At 34.3% G+C, this 18,910-nt stretch overlaps 3 protein-coding genes and 1 non-coding gene across 6 annotated transcripts; 3 read left to right on the forward strand and 1 right to left on the reverse strand.

Annotated features, from left to right (window-relative positions):
- The first annotated feature begins 1,427 nt into the window (after nucleotides 1-1,427).
- On the forward strand, nucleotides 1,428-5,157 carry LOC123887451 (box C/D snoRNA protein 1-like). The gene is made up of 6 exons (XM_045936768.1): nucleotides 1,428-1,571; nucleotides 2,234-2,547; nucleotides 3,084-3,285; nucleotides 3,787-3,855; nucleotides 3,967-4,099; nucleotides 4,256-5,157. The coding sequence occupies exons 2-6, from the start codon at nucleotides 2,298-2,300 to the stop codon at nucleotides 4,877-4,879; spliced, it is 1,278 nt and encodes a 425-aa protein (XP_045792724.1). The 5' UTR covers nucleotides 1,428-1,571; nucleotides 2,234-2,297; the 3' UTR covers nucleotides 4,880-5,157.
- A 231-nt stretch (nucleotides 5,158-5,388) lies between these two features.
- On the reverse strand, nucleotides 5,389-5,459 carry TRNAG-GCC. The gene has a single exon. It is a non-coding gene; the product is annotated as a tRNA-Gly (tRNA).
- Nucleotides 5,460-7,109: 1,650 nt separating this feature from the next.
- On the forward strand, nucleotides 7,110-10,458 carry LOC123887099 (protein NONRESPONDING TO OXYLIPINS 2, mitochondrial). 2 transcript variants are annotated; one of them, XR_006801344.1, is made up of 3 exons: nucleotides 7,484-7,515; nucleotides 8,427-8,487; nucleotides 10,268-10,458. XR_006801344.1 is itself a non-coding variant. In XM_045936385.1 (2 exons), exons 1-2 carry the CDS (start codon nucleotides 7,189-7,191, stop codon nucleotides 10,291-10,293), a joined length of 291 nt encoding a protein of 96 aa, XP_045792341.1. In that variant the 5' UTR covers nucleotides 7,110-7,188; the 3' UTR covers nucleotides 10,294-10,458. The 2 variants fall into 2 exon arrangements, 1 of the variants encoding a protein (XP_045792341.1); XM_045936385.1 differs by lacking the exons at nucleotides 7,484-7,515; nucleotides 8,427-8,487 and adding an exon at nucleotides 7,110-7,453.
- A 2,241-nt stretch (nucleotides 10,459-12,699) lies between these two features.
- Nucleotides 12,700-16,269, forward strand: LOC123885256 (WAT1-related protein At5g47470-like). Of its 2 annotated transcripts, none has more exons than XM_045934531.1 (7): nucleotides 12,700-13,256; nucleotides 13,363-13,428; nucleotides 14,125-14,241; nucleotides 14,365-14,611; nucleotides 14,946-15,107; nucleotides 15,509-15,663; nucleotides 15,910-16,269. In XM_045934531.1, the coding sequence occupies exons 1-7, from the start codon at nucleotides 13,066-13,068 to the stop codon at nucleotides 16,019-16,021; spliced, it is 1,050 nt and encodes a 349-aa protein (XP_045790487.1). In that variant the 5' UTR covers nucleotides 12,700-13,065; the 3' UTR covers nucleotides 16,022-16,269. The 2 variants fall into 2 exon arrangements, with proteins under 2 accessions (XP_045790487.1, XP_045790488.1); XM_045934532.1 differs by having other exon boundaries at nucleotides 15,918-16,234.
- The last annotated feature ends 2,641 nt before the right edge of the window (nucleotides 16,270-18,910 follow it).

Below are 18,910 nucleotides of genomic sequence, written 5' to 3' on the forward strand. Positions count from 1 at the left end.
TTTAATTTTTTTTTGAAACAGTTTTATATTTTTTTTAAAAGATAATTGTATCTAATGTTTTTATTTTAAACTAGTTTGAAATCTCTTGTTTATGTTTATGAGAGAATTACACATTTCTTTTAATTTTATTGTAAAGAGGGCAAATTGTTCGGGCGAAAAAAGCTACACCACAACTAAGCGAGCTAAAAAATATTCAACATATCATCATCAAATAAATGACCTATATGATGAGGACATGTTTCGAATAAGCACACACCAGTAGTCGATGAGAATCCTATGCTAGCCAACTTATTTGCACACTGATTGTTATTTGTGATGAACTACTACCTCTCAATCCAACTCTAGCAACCTTTGAATCCTGAACCAATGAGCTGCCAAAAGTACCGACATTCATATTGCTTGTTAGAATCCCAACAACAACCAAAAGGTCAACATTAACCTCTACCCTTATGAATTCAAACTTCTCACAAGTTTTAATCCTTCGTACACACCTCAAAGTTCCACCATGCAAGCATTTCCCATACCAATGCTCTTCGCAAATCCTCCTAGCCATTCCCCATTATTATCTCGGACAATGCCACCACAACCAATCATACCATCATCTCCACAAGATTCATCGGTATTGAGCTTCATCCACCCCGCCAAAGCCGACTTCCACCCCACAAAGATAACCTCCTGAACTGACCTAAAAACCATCTGGTTACTACGCTCTGCTTACAAATAATCTTGCGCTACCTTCAACACAAGAAAAACTAGAGCTCGCAGTTTCACTGAGGAGTTTTCATGTCCTCTTTATTCCTCCAAATTCCACAAAATGATCATAAGTTATTGCCGAAATGTACTAGAAAAATGTTTGAATTATACTATTCTCATTACCCAGTTCATCTGATTGACTCATCCGAATAAAACCTCTATTATCTTCTATAAGAAAAAAAAGTACATACCGATATTTATGGAATATTTGAAGTTGCCGAAGTGCGAATTAGTTTTATGGAATATTTGAAGTTGTCGAAGTGCGGATTAATTTTTTTTTTTTATCATTCAGTGAGTATATTGTATTTCATAAAAATTGGGGAAAATATAATCTCTCCAAAATATATTTGATAAAATAATGCTGTCATCTCTCAAAAAAAAAAATAACTAAAATTCCTTTTTTTTTTTTTCTTTTCATTTACTCACCTCGAATCTATATATTTCTCTTCTTTAATAAATACTACTTTACGCGATCAAAACTTCTATTGCATATATTTTCCATCATTTTATACTCACATTCTTAACATATAATAAAACTTTTTTTTGTCAAAAACTACGAAGTTATGCAAAATAAAATATAAATAAAAAATATTTTAAATTTAATAATAAGTTTTTTTTTTTTTAAAAAAAAAAAAATTCAGCAAGAAAGAAAGAAAAGAAGATTTTAAATTTTTAATCAAACAAGCCCAATTTAGAGGCCCATTCGTAGCTACCGCTTTTTGTTGTATCAGAGACTCACGGAACTCAACTCGCCGCGAAAACCAAAACCACTCCTGAAACGCAGCCGGAGTAGCCGTAGCCGGCGGCAGCTATAGACTGTGAGAAGAAATTTCATTCTTTCCTTTTCTTAAGATTGTTTTAATCTGTTTATGATAATGTTGCTTGTTTGAGTGTTTTGATTTTGGAGTAATAAGAAATTCGTTATGCAATTATACGCTTCATTGTTTTTTTAATTTTCAATTGAATTGAAATATAGGAGCATCATGAAATACTATGTTGGAATGTTTTGGATTAGTTAGCAAGATGTGATTTTATTGTTCTAATGATCCTTCTGATTTATTTATGTGTTTTTCTTTTGGTTTTTTAATGGCCATAGCTTAATATATAATGAAATTGCAGAAAAGAAAGATTGTTTTTTTTATAGCTTTATTGATACTTAGAGTGTTTTCATGAACTTTGTTGATAACCTGAGCCATTATACTTAGAGAGTGTATTTTGTTACTATTTCACAGCACTTTGTACTAATTAGTGTATCACGGAACAATAACGATTTATTCAAATTCTGCAATGCTAGGCTGCTATTTGACAACATTGGTCATGACTGGATAGACTCATTATTTTAGATTGTTTTAATTTTGAATTGATTTATGGAGGATCACGAAATAGATTGTTGAACTGTTATTGTAGTCAGTAAAATTATGATTGATATGTCTTATGTTTGAAAGTTTGTTATGTAATCAAGTGTTGGTTGCTTGTGCAGTGTCGTGATCCTTGTTGCACGAAAATAATTGAGATTGAAGTCATTCACATCAAACCGAACCACCATGTCTACTTCTGTGTCCGAAACAGAAGAACAAGTAGAGAAGGTTCCAATCAGAACCATCGGCAAAACGCTAACCCAGTGTGGAGAATGCAAATCTAACCCATCAAAGTATAAGTGTCCTGGTTGCTCGATACAATCGTGCAGTCTTCCATGTGTAAAAGCTCACAAGTTGCGTACTGGGTGTACTGGCAAAAGGAATCAGACTCAGTTCGTTCATATTTCGAAGTTTAATGACAGTATCTTATTATCTGGTACATACTTTTTCGGTTTTTCCAAACTTTGTATTATGTTATGGCTTTGTATCGTGACTCGTGAGTACCTTTATGTAGCACCGACACTTTGGATTGAAGGAATGTCTGGTGTCGTTGTGTTGTGTCTCACTGACACACTTGGTTAAATTTAATCACTTCCGTTTTAAATTATTACGAATGTATGCATATTATTGTCAATTTCGTATCTGATGTCATTGTATGCATTGTATTTCATAGGCCTTTTTCCTAGTTGGATGCATAAGTGAAACAACTTTTACTTGTTTGCTATGGTCCTTTGAGTCAACCAGGCAGGCCTTCCATTTTTGGCTCCTGAGATTGTTTAAATTAGTATTTTTATTTCAAATTTAAATTTCAATGTTCTTAGTTGACCTATTTTTTTTAGCACTCTTGGACTTTACATATTCCTAATTTGTCATGCTTCTTGTTATTGTTTTGGGATTGTCATAAATGTGCTTCTTAGAACTTCTTATTTCCCTCAAGTTTATTTTGTTTGTTTTGTTCTTTCCTCCATCTAGATTATAATTTGCTTGAGGAAGTGAAGAGGGTGTCTGAAGCTGCTTCGAGAATGAGATCTAAGTTAGGCATGTCTACAAATTTTAGGTTACCTCATCACCTCAAAAGCCTACAAAATGCTGCTCGAAGCCGAAGAACTAAACTACGGTTTCTCCCTAATGGAATGTCAAAAAGAGAGAAAAATCAGTCTCAATATGACTATAGGTATTTTTATCTTTCACGACAAACATTTGTTGTTATAGGAGGATGGTACATGCATAATATAAACTTCTTTCTTTTGTACTTAACTCATTATTGTTGCCTAGTTTATTTTTGTGTATACGATGATATGTAATCTACAAAGTGGCTGTGTGCAGTTTAGATTTATTAAAGTTTTTATCGAGTTGTGTCATATTCTTAATGCATTGATGCCAGAGTGAGATATAGATTAGAACAGTGTTATCACACATTGGCGTCATAGACTTATAGCATAGCGAAATTTGAACAAATTGCTATAGTTCCGCGATATGTTATTTTGTAAAGTGTTTTGAAATAGTCGCTATTGCGGTGCTATAATGTTGCAGCATATTGGAATTTAAACATACCACTATTTTCTGCTATCCTCAATTGACAACACTAGACTGTAAGAATGTTTCATATTTAGATTATTGAGGTGGAAGCTTTTATTTCAAATAAATTACCAATATGTTTATCTTATGATTTCAGGAAGAAGACTATACATTGGACAATAGAATGGCGTTTTCACTCAACAAATGTTGTTTTACACGATCACAGGTAAGCCACTTATATGATATCTCTGATTTGGATTTAGATGTTGCACCTTATCTTCTTATTGCATGCTTAAGAGATTAGAATTTTGAAAGGATTATTACACATTTCTTTCAGAGTTGATGAAAATACAAATTTTTGCTCCATTCTAGAGAAGCACCTCAAACCTGGTCCTTGGAATCATCCACTAAAGGAATTTTGTGATGACCAACTAGATTGTCTCAAGCTCTTCATCCGTAAATACCCGAAGGTGGTTTTCTTTACCTTTTATTTGGTTGAGATCCAGTATAAAAGTTGGCAGATGAAAACTTCTAAAAGTGATTTTTCCCAAAAACAAAGCTGCAACAAATTAGCCCTATATCAATGATTACTTTATTTTAGTTATAAATTTCATCTTGTTATACAGGGTCCCAAGTCACCTTTCAAAGAGTTGGATATGAAAGCACCAATCAAACAACAATTGGAAAATGTAGTTATTTTGGAGTACCCTGTTGTTTTTGTTTTCTTGCCGTCTCACAGTATCGATTTTGAAGTTATTAAGGCTGTCAATCCTAGTATACCTAAATCACCTCCAAACGATAGTGAAATTATCCCAATTCCGGAAGGCTTATCATTTAGGGAAGAGGTGATTGAAGATGACAACAACTCCGATGATCCTAAGGTTTTTGATCTCATGAAGCAAGTGGAGTCAAGTTCAGCACATCAAGTGCATACCGAAAATAATAATTCTGATGAAGTACTAAACGATTCATTGGATATATCGGTGTTTGAAGGAGATGTTGAGGGTAACCTTTCACCGTCTTCTCTGCTAGACAGGGAACTAAATTTGTTTGAAGATGGGACATTAGCCTTTGATCAAGATTTTATGGATGATACCTTTGCTGATCTTATGCGTCACCTGAGTTCCGAGGAATTCCTCGATTTTGATAGTGTATTTGCCAATAATGATGAAAACGATATAGGTTTGTTGGCCCCCATTGAGGAGTTCCCTGTACCAGAGGAATTGGAGGAAGGAGAAATTCAAGAGTGATTGGCCACCATTGAAGAGTTATAGCTACTTTTGTTGAAGAATTGATGATAAAACGAGAGTGGTTTCTGTAAAGACCAAGTTGTTGCTCATAGAGTCATAGTCACTTCAGGTCAAATTTTGGCATTGAATTATTTTGTTTTTGTTTGTTTACATAGTTTTTAAGAGCAATTGATTACAATTTCATGGATCTCAAGCTTTGTCTTTTACTGCCCTAGGCAAGTTAAACATTGTATTATTAATTTATTATAATTTTAATGGATGCATCCATATTTTGCCAATTCAATTTGCTGTATTTGTTTGTTTCAAATTCAGTTACATCTAACACCTTTCAAAGAAGCATGTCTGCATCCTTAATTTGATTGAGTTCTAAACTTGTCAGTGTGTGGATTGTGTACATGAAATAGTTGTAGTTTTTCCATAGATGATCTTTGCTGTTTATGACAAATTTTTTAATAAATATTCTGCTTGCGCAAATTGGAAAATAAAAGACAAAAGATCAAAATAAAAAATGCACCAGCCGGGAATCGAACCCGGGTCTGTACCGTGGCAGGGTACTATTCTACCACTAGACCACTGGTGCCTGATGAGAACAAATTGCAAGTGCTATTGTACATATAATTTAATTCAATTTCAAACAAAGATAGGAAGTTATGCAAAAAGGGAAGACATATCAACCTGATTATGGAAAATCAAAAGATATAAAAGGATAAGATCACATATATGGACATCTATGGAAGTTGAATTTCAATTTCATACAGCAGGTTAATTAAACAAACCTCAAATGGACTGCTATATATCAGAGCACAGAGGCTTAATTTCATACAATGTAGTAGACTCACATCTTTTGTTGGCCAACAAAATTACAAAATTAGTCAACTTCATACAAGGCTTTTGAATGAATATCATCTAAAATTACCATCAGGGCATATATATAAAGCTTCATACATCAGCAGCTAACTAAATACAGTATAATAAAAAAGAGAATACAAGACACTTCCACTAAATTCATATAATATGTGGAAAATAATTCTCTAACTTTAGTTGGACTCCCTACTTGTGTTGTGACTATAACTCTATAAGCAAAAAGAGAGAAAATGCAAAGATGTGGATAAATTATGGAGGGAAAAGATAATAAGAGATATATAGAGAAAGACATCTACCTTTTCCACCTTAAAATACTCCCTCCGTCCTTAATTATAAGCAAATGTTACTTTTTAGATACATTGAATGACTAATGTATCTACTCCACTTTTTAGATTAGATACATCAGTTATTCAATGTATCTAAAAAATGACATTTGCTTATAATTAAGATCGGAGGGAGTAGATAATTTCAACCCGACAATATGTATATCAATCAGATCATCATTGCCTATAGTCTGACACATAAAAATGTTAGGTCATGACCATTTTTTACTAGAACAACTAAATCATTTTTTTTTATCATTAGATAAGGTTATTGCAATTAATAAAATCAAAGGTTAAATATATTTTTGCTCATTCTAAATATACTAACTTGTTATCTTAGTCCTTTTGAAAAATTCCTTTAACTTTGGCCCTCTAAATTTTCTATTACAAATTGTAGTCTATATGCTTTTTAACAAAAGTTAACTTTATAGATTTTAAGTGACATTTTTTATGACATGGCATTGTCAAAACCTAAAAATATCATTAACTTTACAACAAAAAATTTAGAAGAGCCAAAGTTTCATGAAATTTTTCAAAAGGATTAAAAATGAAAGTTGCTATATTTAAAGGATCATAAATTGTCCACACACAATAATAAGTCTCTATCTTTTACTATACAACCTAAATGAACATTCACATTTTTTGAATCTCGTATCTTCTCGTGTCAACAACTTCTTTTTGGTTTCTTTGTACATATCACCCTTTCACAAAAAAAAAAAGAAATTTTTCTTTGACAAGAACCATGATCAGAGTAGGAAATCCTATTTTTTCTGCATCACAACGAACTCAATCAATCAAATCATCTAAAAAAGTATCTTCTAGTAGATAGCGAATAAAAGATAACTTCCAATAATTTTTTTTATATTTTTTTTGACAAAATAATTTTTTATATCAAATAGCCTAGTGATTAGAATAACTTCTGATAATTTTTATCGGTGACATTTTTGGAATTTCGGGGCTCAAATCCTTATTGTTTTGGTCCAGCTAAAGAAGTAAGGCCCATTCCAACTGAAAGCCCAATCACGCACCCCAAAATTTGGTTAATCCCAAAACTGCAACACACAAAACCCTAAACCCTTCATTTCGCTATTCTCATTCTCCTCCGATCCAATCTCATCGTCAATGGCTTCAGCGTGCACCAGAATCGCTCAAAGAGCATCAATTTCATCCATAAAATCAGCAATCAAATCGAACATTCGCGCTTCATCTTTTCCCAAACCAACCACCGCCACCACTTCTTCTCCGCTTCGCCGATCATTTACTTCCAGGATTGCGCCGGAACTTGGATGCGTTCAGTCGTTGTTGCCGTTACACAGTGCAGTTGCGGTGGCTAGAATGACTTCAAGACTCAGCATAACTTCGAGGAACTGTCGTTCGCTTTCTCAGGGTACACTCTGCTGCACCTCTCCCGGACTCTAATACTTTGTTTTTCAAAATTATTCACACACTGTGAGTTGCTTTCTTGCTTATTAGATTCAACTCTTTCTGTGATGTTTTCGTCGATTTTTTTGTTAACAAAAAGGAAAATAAAAATTAAAATTAGTCTATTTGTTTGTTGAATTCTGCATTGCTATATCTCTTACCTTGTCATGTTTGCGCGACGTTTGTCCTCTTGATGCTGTTGTTTTGCATTGTATGAAGTGTTATTAGTAGTTACATAAAATCAGTATAACTAACATACGAAAAAAAAGAAATTTGAATAAAATGTGGGTGCAGGAAAGATGTGGGGATTTTTTTTTGTTATAAATTCGGGTTATGTTTGGATAAACAACTTAATTAAGCCCTTATAGCTTAGTGGTTAGTGGTTATTTATATAAGAAAGATAAAATAAAGTAAACCGGTTTTTATATAAGCTATTGTGGAAAGCTTATGGAAATAAGTTGAAAACAACTCATGGACATGTCACTAGTTGTTTTCTTTGTCATGAAGTTTAACAAGTGCTTATGTCAGCCAATAGTAGATAAATTTAAATAAGTCAATCCAAACAGGCCTAGGTCCGTTGTTTGCTTAGTAAGTAACATTACAGTTTGTTTTTGGAATTCGGTGACTTGCCTTACCTTTCACCTGTAGACTATGTTAAGCCGATGGAAACTTCATTGATTTATATCATAATCTCAATGGGTCTACCCGAGGATATTTCAAAAAAGCATAAGAGTGTTTCTGACACTTGACAGCCTCTTATGGTCTTGTAGCCAGCCTCGCTGAGTGTTTAGAGTTACGGCATAATTTGGGGCACGAGCAAGTTGGTTTTTTAGGGAAAAAGTAAAACTATTTGGAGGCCTTGAGTGCAAACTCAAAGACTTAAAGTTCTCTAATAGGGAATTTTGATGTCAACTAACTGTAAAATTTGGTTCCTGCAGGCACATAGTTAATTGGGAGTATGCGGGACCAGCCAGTTAAGGCCTACTGCTTCATTATCAAGTATGAAAAAAATTAGTATTCTTTCAAGTTTTAATATTTAATTTAGTAATCTCTTTGGCAATATTAAAATGAAGGTTCCTTTTCTGTTATCTGAAGAAAAAATTCTTTTGGTGGCTTAACCAGTTATTTGGAATTGAATAGATTTTCGATAGGATAGTGGGTTATCTTTTCTTTTGTTTGAGAAATAAAAAGAGGGAGGAACAGTAAGGGAAATGAAATCGATGAAGTTACCGTATGTGCAACCTAAATACCTAATGTTGTTAAATTATATGTTTACTGGTGCGGTATGGAGACGGTGCCCTATACAGGGCCATGGTGAGAATAGCTCTGAAATCAACTTAAAAAGTAGAAAAAGGTGGATATAACAGCACTGATCCATTTCAAACCCAAAAAAGTGGTAATAATCCAATTCACTAACTCACCACATATCTCTAACTCACACTTCTTTGCCATCTCTCACCCCGTGCTTCCCTTCCGCCTCTCACTAGTGCATCTTTTATTGATGGCCCATTTGTTTTCAAGGCATATACTATCTCTGGGGAACTGTGTTTTCTCTTCCTTTTTCGCTGTCCTTTTTCTGTAGTGTATTTCCCTATTGCCCGAGTCCCAATTCCTTTCTGTTCCTCCTACTCTGTTCTGGATATACCTCTATTGCTCTGTTTTCTAAACAGTGACTTTCTAAGTATCTGTTTTGTGAACAGAATATCATCGTTCTTCTATTTCCTCTCTTTTCAGTCTCTATTCTGCGATTCTGTCCTATTTATTGTCTGTTTTTTACATTTTTTCCTTGAATTCTGCAGTTTTATAGTGTATGTTTGTGTGCGTATTGTATTTATAATATTACTGTCATGATTCCGTCGTAAGATGGAATGCCGTTTCCCCAAAAGGCCCTAAGTAATTTTCTACCTGTCACTATGTTGTTTTCTTCATTGCTTGTGCAGTTTCTCCATTTAGTATTCTGCATAATTTGAATGGCATGGCGAGTGAGCTTGGGGATTCATAAACATTCTTAAAATAGCCACATATTATATAAAGCTTTTGCTAGTAGTTCATTTGGTTACATCTATTTCTTAAACACAAATGGGCGATGATGTAAAATAGTTGAGCTTATAAACACACATGTTTGTTTTCTGTGGGAGTATAATGTATTGTATGATTGTACCAAAAAAAAAAAAATGTATTGTATGATTAAATTTTAGAAAGAAAAAAAACACTTTTATTCAAAACTTGAGTCGATAACATAAAATATTTTCTAATGGTTTTCCTGTGGGATGTATTATGAGAAACAAAGTAAAAGTGTCGCAGTGATATGTAAGGAAATTGAAACTAGGAGTGTTGATTTGGAATTTGAATAGATCTATTAGGAGTTACACATTATTTTCTTAAAAATTATAATATATTGAATGATCCTTTATCCTAATTAGTTATAATATGATAACGTAACTGTTACTTTCGCCAGATGCTATTGATGGGACGTGAGACATGCATGCTGTACTTAAGGTGGGATATTTTGTTTTCACCCTCTGAAGACTTGTTCGAGAAATCCTAACAACCGTTTCATAATTCGTGTTCCATCATGTGTTTAGCCATACATATGTTTTCTTTAGAAAATTGTATAATCGACATATGAATGAAGCTTATAGTTTTTAGATTACACATATAAACAACTAGTTTTTCGATGTCTAAATTTTTTGTTGTACTTCAGTCTTTGGCTCTTTGCTTTATTCAGGCTTTCTACAGAAGCATGTCACTAATTGAGCCTTTGTTTTATTTGTTATAGAGCTCGGTCTATCGGTTCCAAGGTGACTTGCTAGAAGAAAGATTGAAGAAAGCCTTTTTAGGTTTGTAATGTTGGATTTGTGGTCGTTTTGTCACATTGGTTCCCAGAAAGTGGGTATACTTGCTGTAATTCTTTCAGGATTAGAAAATGATTTATTCTGTTAAATAAAAAATATCGTCCTAATTGATATATTTATTCATACGCATAAATTACCGGTTGCAAATCTGCATCTACTTCCATATTATACTTTCTTCATACAAAAAATGTTTGTGCCTATTAAACTGATTCCTCCAATTCTTAGAAATTCAAGAAAGGGTCTCGTTAACATGTGCCCTAAGGGCACATGTTAAGATATACCAAAATAGAAATTCAACATTTAATGATACAAGAAATTTAATGCTTCAAAAGTCAAAATGCACAAATTAGCATTTAATAATTTCTATTTTTGCTTCCTTAACATGTGCCTTAAGGGCACAAGTTAACATTCTCCTTCAAGAAATTGTGAATAAGCATAATCTTGAAGAATGGGAATCGGTTTTCAGCGAGGAAAGCGGTTAACAATGGCAAGTGCATTGTTTCTAACTAAAAATGGATTCGCGCATTCTTTCCCCAATCCCATTGTCACTCGCGCTTAATATGACCCTCAAATGGTGAACTTCACATTTGAATCAAATGGTTGTCTGGTTTATTAGGGTTAAAAAGAATTTAAGTTTATATTTGCTTTAGTAAGCTCGATTAAATATTGTGAATGAAAATCAATGAGTTTGTTTCAAGCAGTGCTGAGCTGCTTGTGGTGGAGGATTGAAACATTCTTAGCAGGAACTGGTAGCTGGTGTAAAGGATTGAAGTTTTTGTCTGAATTATTGCCTATCACAAACTCATTTGGAATGGACCCTTTTATGTATAATTTTCACAGTGCAATTAGTCACCATTTAAAAAGAGAGAAACATATAAGAAGCTTATGCGATCAATTTGAATTGTGAAAGATTGTACTCCGTACTTTACTTTGTCATATGAAAATTACACATGAGAGGACATTGCATTAATATCCATTGAGAGGAAAATTGGAATATCTAATTGTTGGAACTTGGGTGCATTGATTAAAGGTGGTGATAAATTTTATGCATAGCGGTAAACATACCAATATTTTTCATCTGCATGTCCTACATTTGTCAAAGCCTAGTTAGTGGCTGTTGTTCTTAGATTGCAAAGTCGGTCTTATATAAATAAAGGTCACAAGGCAATGAAGGCATTTAACTTTTCATCATCTCCCTTTATTTCTATTTTGACAAAATTTCTATTTCGTTTAAATATGACCCCGAACATAAATAATTTGTTGAGTCAATTTTGTTGAATTAAATTGTACTAATGGATATAAATAACATTGAAACAAACAAAAATTAAGAAAATTAATTTTTCTATTACATTTTTCAAAAAAGTATTTTTTTAAAAAAATTACCTTTCAATTATTATTAGAGAAAAATAATTAATTTTTTTAATTCTTTTCATTTATTTACGAGTATTTTTATGAAAATTTAATTAATGCATATTAAAATTTTAAAAAAAGTGGTATAAAAAGTAACAATAAAATTTTATAAAAGGATCTTATATATCCAGAGGTAGTATTCCACTAGAATTATTTTGAAGACATTAAATTTTACATTTGACTTCTAAATTCTAATATTTTGCAGAAAAATATTTATGGGTATTAACCTTTAATCATATTTCAAAGTTGAGTTACGAATTGCCCGTTTCTCAAGTAGTCACATGGTTGAGAAGTTACTTTGTAACCAAAAGATATCTGGTTCAAAACTTGGCATTAGAAAAAGTTCAGTTACGAATTAGGTAAAGCTTGAACAATAATTATTTTTTATTAATAATCGAATTTGAATTTTCTCGAACTATTTATTCTAGGAACTTAGAATAATATAAGTATAATATATTTTTGGAACATCTGCTTATTAAATGGACAAAATAGCTTTAGTTGAATAAGACAAAAAATAGTTAAATTTAATGCAAAAGTGAAAAAGAAAAAACTTGGGTGGGTGGGGTAGCTCAGTTGGCACTTGCTGACTGAGCGGGTGTAAGCTGTTGGTCAGGGGTTCGATCCTTGGCAACAACAATTGTAGTATTTTCTTTGTAAATAAGTTGGTGGTACTTATAAACCATCAACTTTTCAAAAAAAAAAAAAGAAAAAAAGAAAAAGAAAAAAAGAAAAAGAAAAAACTTAAACAAATTCCTCTATATTTTTTTTTTTTGAAAATCAATCCTTCTCTATTTTTAAGGCGAGAATCTAGATTTAGATATGGCAAAAAACCAATTTCATGGCTAATTAATTCCCACTATTTTTAATATCTGTTAATAATAATAAGAATTAAACAATTGAGTCAAAACGTGGTTTGGTAGTTAAGGTATGTAACATGTATCTTAGATTCTGAAAAGAAACAAAAACATAACATTAAAAGATTTTCCTTAAAGCGGTGGGAAGACTGGTAGAAAAACATGAACGACAGTTCACTTTCTCTAACTTTGATTTCGTACACTCTTCTCATGTTCAATAGCGGTTACAATTACCAATTTCATGCGTCATCTATATATATAATTAATATTAAATATTAATAATTTCATTTTTTTTATTCATCTTTTGTTGAAGGCAATTTATAAATGATGTTGATACCATAAACTTTGGTATATAAAAGAAGCATATAATAAGAGAATGAAGAGAGGATAGGCTTAAATATATATATATCCATCCTCTCTTGTTATAATTGTTTTTTGAAGGAAAAAAAAAAGTGGGAATGAGGAATTCAGGGATTATGAAAGATGTGATTATAATTGGAGGATTAATTTCAACACAATTTGTTTATGCTGGAAATGCTATGCTTATGAGTTATCTCATGTCTTTGGGTCTACAATGTTTTACCATTGTTATTTACACTTCCTTTGCTACATTTCTAATTCTCCTACCCTTTGTTCTTTATTTTGAAAGGTATTTTCTCTCTTCTTTTTTTTTTTCTATCTTTTTTTTTATTAACTAACTTTTGAGATGGGGTTTTGGTAAATGTTTGAATTTTAATTTGATGATAATTTTGTAGGAGTAAATGGCCCAAGAGAATAAGTTTCAAGTTGATGGTACAATTTCTCCTCCTTGCTTTTGGAGGGTAAGGAAATCTTATTACTATCATGTTTTTTTTTTAATGTCTTTAATCATTGCATTATGTTATTATGTTCTTGCATGTTTGAATTGACGGCGAGTTTTTTTGTTGAATAGAAAAAACTATTATCAGTGTGTCACCGTGATTTTGTCAAACTAATATGGATACAAAATGCATTTCCCTTAAAAAACATTTACCACTTTAATGTTTTAAAGTTTCAATTTTTAATTTGTTTGATTAATTATTTCTCTTTCCTTTTTTATATAAGAAAAATGGGGATTTGGAAAATAGTTTTTAAATTTGTAGGATCTTGGGTTCATCCCTACATACCTAATGCAAATGTTGAAGAATACAAAGGGAAATTGTTGGGGGTGAATCCATTGTCATGGATTTTAGGTGAATATTTGATCCCTAGGATCTCTCTCAAGATAATCATATTCTTGATTTGGTTAAGCCCTAAAATTATCCTTAAACACCATGTTTTGTGTTAATCCCCTAATTGAGAGCAAGGATTATCTTATCCTTTTTTTTTAGATAGCAAAGGATTTCTTTTGCCCTTTAAAATGAAAGGTAGGTAATATTTTAATGAATTCGAGAGTAAAAAGAAATTCGTCAAAGAATCTACGTTAGTTACGATAGATCAATACTAGCTTACGATTTTCAATCAATATTTTGATAATTGGTATTAATGATCTTATGCAGTGTAACTCTGTTCCAATCTTTATTCCTTAAAGGAATCAATCTAACCTCAGCAGCAATGGGAACAGCCATGCCAAACCTTGCACCGGGAATTATCTTCATCATCGCGTGGACTTTTCGGTAATATACTTTTTCGTAATGCCAAGAAATTAAGGGTTGATGCACCTATATAAATTTGAATGGTATAAAAATAGATTAGAAACAGCATTTCCTTGTTCTAATGAAAACTTACATGCAATGTAGGTTGGAAAAAGTGGACTTAAGATGCACATATAGTAGAGTAAAAATAACTGGCACATTACTTTGTGTCTTGGGGGCATTCACAATGAGCTTAATGCAAAGTATCTCAATTTCTTTACCAATTGAAGGGTTAAAAGTTCAATCAACAACTCCATTACCACCAATTGTAATGTTTGATAGAGAAAAGATAATTGGTTGCCTCTATCTCTTGGCTTCAATCCTTGTTCTCTCAGTCGCCGTTGTTCTACAGGTAATTCTTTTGTCAAAGTAGTCTTTCAATATATCATAATTACAAAAACATACATAAATATGTTTCCGCGACTGGAATGAGTCACAAATATCTTGTGAAGGAGGTCATTTATCTGTGACTGGTGATGTATTGTAAGGATATGTTGGACCTGTGGAGGGGTCATTTATACGCTATGCATAAGGCTCTATTGAGGACAATGCGCCACATAGAACTGCAGATACGTTGATGAATTTGGATATTTGGGCCTTTGGCTAGTCCGAAAAACGACTCGCACATTTATGGATAAAAATGACTGTTTACTCATTAAATTTTACTATGTTGAATTTTTTTGCAGGCTTTTACTCTAGGAGAATTTCCTGCACCAATGTCTTTGAGTGCAATAACATCATTTTTTGGAGGGTTCATAACTACAGCAGCTCAATTAATTGAATATCATGAAATTAAAACTGGGTGGTCACTAGTTAGTGCTGGTGACATGATTGGCTATTCTGTTCTGGTAATTCTTCTTTTTAACTATTGAATGTATAGTAACTGATAAATAGTAAAACTATTGAGATTGAGCATACATTCATTTGTTTTGACTGTCATAAAATAAGTACACTTTTTCACCAGAAAATATGTACTCTTTGAAACCTAATGTACTTTAGTTGAATAGTCAAATAAACTAAAATAACTTGGTACATTATTATTTTGAAAAATATCTGCATTAACATTTGTATAGTGAAAATATGATTGTAACGTCGGTGTAATTGTTTTTACACTATCAGTGTATATTAATTTTTTTTAATATATGCTTTGTATGATGTAGATTTTTAAATGGCTTGAATTTTGGTTTAGCCATTGTGTATTACATTCTGATTTCTGAATGACATTGGTAATAAAATGTTACATTGACAGTCAGGTGCAGTAAATGGAATAGGCTTAAGCTTCAGTGCTTGGGCACTTGAGAAGAGAGGGCCAGTGTTTGTATCTATGTTCAGTCCTGTTGGCACAGTTTGCTCTGTCATTTTCTCAATTGTTACTCTAGGAGATAGTACAGTTAATATTGGAAGGTACCTTCATAACATTCCTAGCTTCTTACACTAACATTGTAATTATTTTTTACACCGTCAATGAATCAGAATCATGAGCTTACTAAAAAATGTTTAGACTTTATTCACAACTATTTTTAAAGTCTCAAATCCGATTGATTGTGATTTATTGACGATGTAAAACAATTTACATCGGCAGTGTATAAAAATCGAAGTTTTTTTTTCTTTCTTCAAAGAATATTCCTAAACAATTTTGCAATATTGCAGCATAGCAGGTATGTTCCTGATGTTTACTGGGCTGTACTTTGTGCTTTGGGCCAAAGGGAAAGAAGATGGTTTAGAGAGTGAGTTTGATGCAGAGAAGCCTCTCTTAAGTTGATTTATTTCCAAATGTCTCAAAACTAGTAGTAGTGTGTAAACTCTATATATTTTGATAAGTTAGTGTGTAATTTTTTTAGATAAGCAAATTAGTGTGTAATTATTAACTATAGGATAGGATTTGAGATAGAGTAATGTATTATATAGGAGCAGCTTAATTAACTATCATTAACTTGGGATAGAGTGATGTACTATAGATGGATAAATCCTACTTCTAAAGAGTATATTTTTATTTGATGCATAGCATAAATCATTTCGAAGGATGGAAAAAATAGTTGAGACCTTGAGGGCGAGAATCGAACTCAAACGTAGAATAGTTATTACTATAAAGTAAAATAGTAGGAACAAATTTATGGTAATATGCTACGGACTTTGTTCAATGACCATTTTTTAAATAAAATAGATTAGACTTTTTCATTTTGTTGTTTATATGGTATTTAATTATAAAAATATCACATTTCTGTTGTCTGGGGAGTGGTGTTTGACTTGGCCTAACTGTACTCAGGCAGCCAGGATGAGAGGGCTCTCTGATCACTGCCCCTTGGTTCTGGCAGCAGATGAGGAGGACTGGGGACCCCGTCCGTTGAGGATGTTGAAATGTTGGAAAGATGTACCAGGGTATCAACTGTTTGTCCGCGAAAAGTGGAATTCCTTTCAGATTGACGGTTGGGGGGGCTTTGTGCTTAAAGAGAAGCTTAAATGGATAAAAACGGCCTTGAAAGATTGGCATTCATCTCATACTCAGAATCTGCCGAGTCGGATTGAGTCTCTAAAGGACCGGATGGCAGTGCTCGATGAGAAGGGGGGCGAGGAGGATCTATCCGAGTCTGAGCTAGCGGAGCTTCATGGGGTCTCGTTGGATATTCATTCTCTTTCGCGGTTGAATACTAGTATTTGCTGGCAGCAGTCTCGGTCGCGGTGGCTCAAAGAAGGGGATGCTAATACTAAGTATTTTCATTCAGTCCTTGCGAGTAGGCGGAGGGGTAATGCTATCTTGTCGCTGCAGGTGGACGGTACTATTGTGGAGGGTGTGTCACCTATTAGGCAAGCGGTTTTTTCTCACTTTGCGTCTCACTTCAAGGCCATTAATGGGGACAGGCCTCGGGTAGATAATCTTACTTTTAAACGGCTGCAGGTGTCGGAGGTGATTGGGTTGATCAAGCCTTTTTCAATCGATGAGGTAAAGGCAGCTGTTTGGGATTGTGATAGTTATAAAAGCCCGGGTCCTGACAGGATTAATTTTGGTTTTATTAAGGATTTTTGGGCCGAGATGCAAGGTGATATTATGCGTTTTATTTCGGAGTTTCATCGGAACGGCAGATTGACTAAGGGTTTAAATGCCACTTTCATAGCTTTAATACCCAAGGTTGACAGTCCCCAAAGGTTGAATGATTTCCGGCCTATTTCGCTTGTGGGTAGCCTTTACAAAATTTTGGCTAAGGTGTTAGCGAATCGTCTGCGTGTGGTGATGGGCAGTGTGATATCTGAATCCCAGACGGCTTTCGTTAAGGGGCGACAGATTCTCGATGGCATCCTTGTTGCAAACGAGGTGGTGGATGAAGCCCGTAAGTCTAAGAAGGAGCTGCTTCTCTTTAAAGTCGATTTTGAGAAGGCTTATGATTCGGTTGAGTGGGGTTATTTGGAGGATGTTATGGGGAGAATGGGTTTTCCAACCCTTTGGAGGAAGTGGATTAAAGAATGTGTGTGTACGGCAACTGCTTCGGTTTTGGTTAACGGTAGTCCGACTGATGAGTTTCCTTTTGAGAGGGGCTTAAGGCAGGGTGATCCGTTATCTCCTTTTCTTTTTCTACTAGCTGCAGAGGGCTTAAATGTTTTGATGGAAGCCATGGTGGAACGCAATATGTTTACGGGGTACAGTGTGGGTAACCTTGCTCAAGTGTCGGTGTCGCATCTTCAGTTTGCTGATGATACGTTGTTGATGGGGACTAAGAGTTGGGCGAACGTACGGGCGTTGCGGGCTGTCCTTGTGTTGTTCGAGTCTGTGTCTGGTTTGCGAGTGAATTTTCATAAAAGCATGCTGGTTGGGGTAAACATCCCTGATTCTTGGTTAGGTGAGGCGGCGTCAGCTCTGTGCTGTAAAGTAGGGAAGATCCCTTTCCTTTATTTGAGCCTTCCTATTGGGGGTGATCCGAGGCGTTTATGTTTTTGGGAACCGGTTCTGGATCGCTTAAAGAATCGATTATCTGGTTGGAGAAGTCGATTCCTCTCTATTGGTGGTCGTTTAGTTTTGCTTAAATCTGTGTTGACCTCTTTGCCTGTTTACGCTCTTTCTTTCTTTAAAGCTCCCTCAGGTATTATCTCTTCTATTGAATCTATTTTGATTAAATTTTTTTGGGGGGGAAGTGAGGATATTAGGAAAGTGTCTTGGATTAATTGGAATACTATTTGCTTGCGTAAGGAGTATGGGGGTTTGGGGGTTAGGCAGCTGAGGGAGTTTAACTTGGCCTTGTTGGGCAAGTGGTGTTGGAGGATGCTAGTGGATAGAGAGGGTTTGTGGTTCCGAGTGTTGGCAGGACGATATGGGGTTGAGAGAGGGAGGTTGTGTGAGGGTGGAGCGCGTGGGTCGACTTGGTGGAGGGAGTTGGCGCGCATTCGGGATGGTGGAGGTGAGGCAGGGAGTGGGTGGTTTAGAGAGTGTGTTTCGAGACAGGTGGGAGATGGGTCAGACACCTTTTTCTGGACTGATCCCTGGGTGGATGGTACTTCGCTGCGGGAGCGGTATGGGCGGTTGTTTGTTCTGGCAGAAAACAAATCGGATTCAGTGGCTGAGATGTTTATGCGTGGGTGTGAGGCTGGAGGGGAGGCGTGGGAGTGGCGGCGTCAGTTGTGGGCGTGGGAGGAGGAGTTGCTGGGGGAGTGTCAGGCTTAT

The sequence above is a fragment of the Trifolium pratense genome, linkage group LG5, assembly GCF_020283565.1.
Source record: "Trifolium pratense cultivar HEN17-A07 linkage group LG5, ARS_RC_1.1, whole genome shotgun sequence".
Taxonomy (NCBI): domain Eukaryota; kingdom Viridiplantae; phylum Streptophyta; class Magnoliopsida; order Fabales; family Fabaceae; genus Trifolium; species Trifolium pratense.

Excerpts from the sequence above, each read along its gene's own strand:
- LOC123887451 (XM_045936768.1), top strand. The coding sequence starts at position 2,298 with ATGTCTACTTCTGTGTCCGAAACAGAAGAACAAGTAGAGAAGGTTCCA. Across the intron at positions 2,548-3,083 it reads TGACAGTATCTTATTATCTG|ATTATAATTTGCTTGAGGAA; the intron begins GTACATACTTTT and ends TCCTCCATCTAG. Across the intron at positions 3,856-3,966 it reads GTTGTTTTACACGATCACAG|AGTTGATGAAAATACAAATT; the intron begins GTAAGCCACTTA and ends CATTTCTTTCAG.
- LOC123887099 (XM_045936385.1), top strand. The coding sequence starts at position 7,189 with ATGGCTTCAGCGTGCACCAGAATCGCTCAAAGAGCATCAATTTCATCC. Across the intron at positions 7,454-10,267 it reads CTGTCGTTCGCTTTCTCAGG|AGCTCGGTCTATCGGTTCCA; the intron begins GTACACTCTGCT and ends TATTTGTTATAG.
- LOC123885256 (XM_045934531.1), top strand. The coding sequence starts at position 13,066 with ATGAGGAATTCAGGGATTATGAAAGATGTGATTATAATTGGAGGATTA. Across the intron at positions 13,257-13,362 it reads TTTGTTCTTTATTTTGAAAG|GAGTAAATGGCCCAAGAGAA; the intron begins GTATTTTCTCTC and ends ATAATTTTGTAG. Across the intron at positions 13,429-14,124 it reads CTCCTCCTTGCTTTTGGAGG|TGTAACTCTGTTCCAATCTT; the intron begins GTAAGGAAATCT and ends GATCTTATGCAG.